The 6,283-nt window shown below is 28.7% G+C and overlaps 1 protein-coding gene across 3 annotated transcripts; it reads left to right on the top strand.

Annotated features, from left to right (window-relative positions):
* On the top strand, window positions 1,014–5,794 carry LOC109345094. 3 transcript variants are annotated; one of them, XM_019583880.1, is made up of 6 exons: window positions 1,015–1,432; window positions 2,488–2,545; window positions 2,832–3,001; window positions 4,607–4,682; window positions 4,879–4,934; window positions 5,481–5,794. In XM_019583880.1, the coding sequence occupies exons 1-5, from the start codon at window positions 1,280–1,282 to the stop codon at window positions 4,893–4,895; spliced, it is 474 nt and encodes a 157-aa protein (XP_019439425.1). In that variant the 5' UTR covers window positions 1,015–1,279; the 3' UTR covers window positions 4,896–4,934; window positions 5,481–5,794. The 3 variants fall into 3 exon arrangements, with proteins under 3 accessions (XP_019439423.1, XP_019439425.1, XP_019439424.1); XM_019583879.1 differs by having other exon boundaries at window positions 4,601–4,682; window positions 5,481–5,791; XM_019583878.1 differs by lacking the exon at window positions 4,607–4,682 and having other exon boundaries at window positions 1,014–1,432; window positions 5,481–5,789.

Here is a 6,283-nt window from a genome sequence, read left to right as displayed (position 1 = left end):
AATAATATTTTTACAATCTAAATGAAGATAACAAACATAAGTAAATGTTAAAATTGTAGGTAAATATCATTGAAATCTATTTTATTTTCTTTTTGCTATTCCAAACTCTACAACTTTTACCTTTATATTCATAAATAATTTTATTTTCTCTCCTGTATTCAGTTACATCACATACTATACATTCTCTCGTTTATGTTATGTTGAGATTGAGGGGTATATGATATTAAACAGTATGAGTATGAGTGTAATATCTATATATTATTAGTGTAAAGATCTATACATAGTTGATACATAACTTATTCTTTATTTGAATTATATTTTTTGAAAAGTTAATGATAATTTAAAATAAATAATGTAATAATAGTGTATAACTGCAGATACATACATACTTTAATTTCTGTGCAAGGATTTGGTATTTATAAGTGTGATTTTAGGAGTTTTGAGGAAGACATCATGATTATAATAATAGCCTATGTAGTTGTAATTTCTTACTGTTTTCTAGTATGAATGGAGATGTTTTCTGGTATGAATAGAAATCATATGTCCAAAAAGTAGAAACTATATCCATATTTCATTTAATAAAACTTTTGTACCTATTAAAAATTAACAAATAACATTAACTTTGTTTTTCAGTACTCATTTTTTTTAATATTTTTCAAATTTTTATTGGATGAGACATGGTAAACAAATATCACATATCTCAAAAATAATCATTTCCTCTTGTTTTTAGTCAATCAAATCCAACAAATAATATAAAAAGTTAGTTGATATTTTTATAAAATTTATTAATATCACTCTTTAACTGAATTGTGACACCAAATGAGTCATTTGACCTCTATTCCGATATGGTTGAGAAGAGGACTTTGGTACATGTGATGGGTTGATTGTAAAAGTGGCCCCCAAAAATGCACCCATGTGTGAAGGAAGAGATAACAAGGGATGGAAATTGAATGAGAGCACATGGGAGCAGCATATTTTTGGGCTTATAAATAGCATCTTAACGTTTCATGTTCTAACATATCTGCAATCATCACGTGCCTCTCTTCTCCTTTTCCCTTCTGCACCCTTTCTGCCATTTCCTTCTTTGTTATCTCTTTCTTTGTCTTCATTCTCTGCAAATCTTATCCAATCTTTGTTCGTTAGGGAATACAGAATACCCATCAAACTAGTAGTTTTGTTCGTTAAGGTTGACAAACAAAGTTACATCTCTAGTTTTGTACGTATTTATAGTGTACTAAGTACTAAGTTCTGTTACAAACCAAACCCAACCAAACCAGACATGGAGAAAAACAACAACAGAAAGAAAGTAGGAGGTTCTTCTAGTTCCTCATCACCCACAAATTTTGATCATCTTTTTGGTCCCAAGGATCCTTCCTCTACTTCATCATCCTCTTCAAGCCTTTTTAGCTCCATTTTCCCACCCCCATCCACTGTATGCATGATTTTCTTCTACTTCTATTCTTACTGAATGCCTTTGTTTTATTTTTGTTTATGTCTGAACTATGAAATTTAAGTCTAAAGTGAACGATAGTATATCTATCTTAATTATCATTCAATGAATCAAAATCACACTATTTTATGTAATCAATGATTTCTTACTTTCTCACAATATAATATTCACTTTAGAGATATTATGATATGATAAGATAAATCCTTATCATATCATACATATACATACAATATTAGTAGTTATGAGTTCATACCCATCACATACTACACTCCTGGCCTACATGAATAATTTAATAATTCAAAATTATAAATTTTGGATTAGAAAGTGTTGTATTTAATATTTTGAAAATATTAGTTATGATTTAGAAAGTATTTCTATTTCTTAAATTAACTCCTGTTGCCCATAACACACTAGCTAATCTTATCCTTTGATCGGAGTCATAAAGTAATCAGATGATTAAGATTAAGGGTTTAAGAAATAAAGTAATAAGAATGTTAATAGCTTGAGTCTCCTTCATTTCTAACATCCTAATATTTATCTATAAAAATCTTATCCTTTGGTCATTTAGTGATGGCATGCATAAGCATAATGGGTTTTCTCTGATTTGGCCGAAGGGTCTATTTAGTGAATATGTTAGCTTTAACAAAAAAAAACTTCCCTACTTTGAAGACATAGAGTTTGATTGAGTCAGTGTTGAACCTACCTTTACGACTTTACGTGATAGCCATTGACTCCAACCATTATGGTCAAAATATTCATACAAGATATATAACCTTTTCATTTATAATAACTATCATTTTACCTCTATAGATATATTTATTCTCCATGAAAAAAAGAGTACATGCACACACATAGATGGTAGTTTAATTAAGCACCTTGTTTGAGACATGAATCGCTAAAATCCATTTTCTTCTAGCATCTGCGAAGGCATATAGCATATATGTCTTTTTTGTCGATAAGAGGCATATAGCATATACTAATTGTTTGTGTAGTAATGAACAAAGGACATATACTCAACCATGTTATTCTTTTGTAAGGTTGGAGGGAGGGATTCAAGAAAGCAAGACAATGGGGGCAGAGGTTATGGACCAGCAGGTTCGTTACACATATATCCGATATTTTAAATTGCACTCAACAATCATAATTATGACTATAATGGTAAAATTTTAAAAGTCTCCACAATTATATCATACTTATAATTTTGGCCACATTTTCCTACAATTTTACACATTTTTAGTAAATACAATATAACCACAATGACTCCCGACCACAATTTAAAATATTGACTTTCTTTTGGCTTCAATGTACGTGTAGGGAACATATGTCTTTTTAATGTCTGGGCTTATCTAGTATTAATGGTTTTCAATTGGATTCGTTTCAGGCAATTATGGTAAAGGTGAAAGCAGTGGTGGCATCTCTAACAAGAATACAAGTACGAACTATGAGAATGAGACAGTGGAGGCTAGCTACTATAGTTCATCAATCTACTATGGTGGTCAAGAAAATTATTCCCCAAGAACTAGGACCACTGAATCCCACCATCCCCATGTTGTGAGTGTCTTAATTCCCATTTCCCATCATTCTCCATAACTATATATTAACTAGTTATGTCTTTTGTCCCAAAATTTATATCACTCATGTATTATTTGTTTTTTATTGGTCAGAAAAGTAAAACATGAATTAAATATATATTAACTTTACATTTTATGACTAATAAGAAACAATGAGTATATGGAATGAGAAGATGTGCTCCAGTATATTAACTATCTTAATTAATTGTGTAATCACTTTTTGTATGGACAAAGGTGCAATATTAGTTAAGGAATAGAAATGTTTTCATTACAAGGAATGTATTTAGTAATTAAGTTAGGTTTTGTTTGAGAGTTATAAAGGAATGAGAGAAAATGATCAAAGGGGGAAGAAAATGAAAAATGAAGGAAATTTTCTCCCTTATTTGAGAATATGAAATTTAAATAATAAGGGATGGTAAACTAATGATAAGAATATTTTTTACTTTTTCATTAAAAATGTAATTAACAATGAAAAGTGGACAATAATGTATAATTATATTACTAAAAATATTTAGTTATTTTGACATTTTATCTCAAAAAACCAAAAATTTGGTGAACTTTAAAAATAGACACATAGAGGATTTTGGAGGCTTTGAGAGACCCTCCAAAACCTTCTCATCTCCTTCATCCAACTCTTAAACAAGAAGAAGAGAAGACTTTCCAAAGTCATCTATTCTCTTCCATTGCCTCTAAAACCCTACTCCCAAACAAAACATTAGAAGTGATTATTTAGTTAGGTTGTTTAGTTACAAGGATTTAAAAATATGTCCTAAGTTACCTATGTTAGAGCTTAGTGATTTATAAGTAGTAGCTTTTAAGTCATTTATACTAATAAAATAATTAATTAAGTAATTTTGTTAAATGTTTTAAATTTATTAGCTAATTATGTCTAATAAAATTGAAGAGTGTAACATTAAGAGCAATAGTAATAAAAAATATTTGTTTGGATGTAATTTAAATTATATATATATATATATATATTAACTTTATATTTTTTGATTAAGGAAAATAAAAGAGTACATAAAGTGATACATATTGTTAGGAGAAAAGATATATTCCAAATTTTATGTAGTCTATTGATATGCATGTCGATTCATATTTTTGTTTTTATTTTCAAGATAAAACATAATATTAGTGTTTGGATTACTAAATTATAACTATATGATAATAATATTGAAAAACATTTAAAAGTAATGTGTTTGGACATGAGAAATATTAACAGTTTTATTTTTAAATTTATTTTGAAATCTCCAAGTAATGGATATGATGTTTTATTTGTGTTGTTTATCTAAATAAATCACTGAATGAGTATTGATATACTGATAATTCAAAAAAAGTGAGACACCAAACTGAAGTGTTTCTCTGTCTTTAAATAATCAATCATGAAATATTGTGAGCTATGAACAAAATAAATAAACATATAATTTTGATGAGAAATCAAGAAAATTTAACCAGTGGTAGATTTATAATTCAATTTTCATTTTATACTAACTGAAATTGGATAGTAACAGTATATGCAATGGTGCATGAGCAAAATACTTTACAGTAACGTTCTTAATTTTTTTATTCATCTTTGCAGTTCAAGAAAGATAAGGATAACGATGATGATGATCCCAATGGTAACGATTCGAACAGCGCTTCAAGAGGAAACTGGTGGCAAGGTAGAACAATCTTGGACCTGTAACTAAAGCAATTTAATAATAATAATAGTAGTAGTTATACAATTTATTCTAAAGAGTAACATTATTTTGACACCAAATTTTAACGTTTATGGTTAACACCTATATTTATTGGAATAAAAAAGTGAAGTGAAACACAATTTACTTACTTTAGCGCTGCTATTTTCTGTTTCTTCAGGTTCCCTGTATTATTAACTCCACTTTGGTATATGAACTCATCATCTTGTCGACCAGGTATTTAAGTTTCAATTACCCACATTAGTAGAATTCACAAGAGGTTGAACATGAATTTTTAATTTGATTTTCTTATACTCATATAGATTTATTTTTTTGTACTACCAAATGTAAATAATTCATTCTAGGTTTGTAGTTACTCCTCCCAACAAGTGTTACTCCCATGAATTAAACCTTCAACTTTGAGGATCTAGTAAGGTTTTACACCACTAGAAAAACTTGTTGTTGTTGGTTCATATAGTTTTATTTGATGCTAGCTTTATGTCCTGATCAAGCTTCACAATTTTTTATAATTTTCTTTTCTTTTCTATTAGCTGCAAGGAGAAACATTACAACTTAATTAATATTCAAATTCTCAGTAACAAAAAAATGGAACTAAATTCTTTGGCATATTCTGCCGAAAAAGGCAAATTAAAATGAGAAAAAAATGCATACACTACTAATCTATATTTTACCATTCATCATTCATATTTTATCATTATTAACTCTTCAAAAAAATTACAAATGAATGGTTCTAATCATGGACTTTGTTGACAACATTTGCAGGATGATGATCAGCTATGTAAACTTACTATGTGTTACCAATACTCTACTACTGTAGATAACTTATGGAAATAAGACAGTGGTGCATACTACATCTGTAGTACTACTCTTTTGGGAACATGTTTTAGGTTGTTTTTGTTCAGTGTAGCTAGTCAACTAGTCAACCCTTATCCTACCCCATTGCATAAGGGTTGTTTGTTGTGTTGTATTTTATGACACAAAAGGTTTCATGTGGCTAACTGACCTTTAGGCTTTAGAATGTTTGTGGTGGGATTCTAGTTTTTGTGATTGTGGTTAATGTGGTCCTTATAATAGGGACTGCATGTTATGATAGTGTGAAATTAATTAATGTATGCATAAAATATAAAGAAGTTATAATTGTTGTGAGTACTATTTTTATTAATAATTTTATAAGAATCACTTCATATAAACAATTCTTATTTAATCTCGAATCAATTCAATAATTCCGAGAACCGACTTCACGCACCCAATCGATATATTACATAAGCCAACTCACCTAATCATATCTTTCAAAAAAGATAAGGTTCATAGAATTATACTTTTAAAGTAAACGTTTTAGTACAAAACAATCGATGATTAGGAAACTTAGTTGCATAGTCAACCACTTTATTCAAAACCTGAATTCTATCTAGAAGTTGTCTTCCAGAAATAAATTTAAACTGATTATGATATATTATAGGTATAATCTATCAAAATAAATTTGATATGGTCAAAGTAAAATGCAATGGAAGAAAAAAAAGAAGGAAAATGGAATGGAAAAAAGAAAGAAAGAAAGGAAGTTTAAG

Source organism: Lupinus angustifolius, chromosome LG04 (assembly GCF_001865875.1).
Source record: "Lupinus angustifolius cultivar Tanjil chromosome LG04, LupAngTanjil_v1.0, whole genome shotgun sequence".
Taxonomy (NCBI): Eukaryota; Viridiplantae; Streptophyta; class Magnoliopsida; order Fabales; family Fabaceae; genus Lupinus; species Lupinus angustifolius.
Note: the sequence above shows the minus strand (reverse complement) of the source record. Positions and strands in the feature narration are given on the sequence as shown.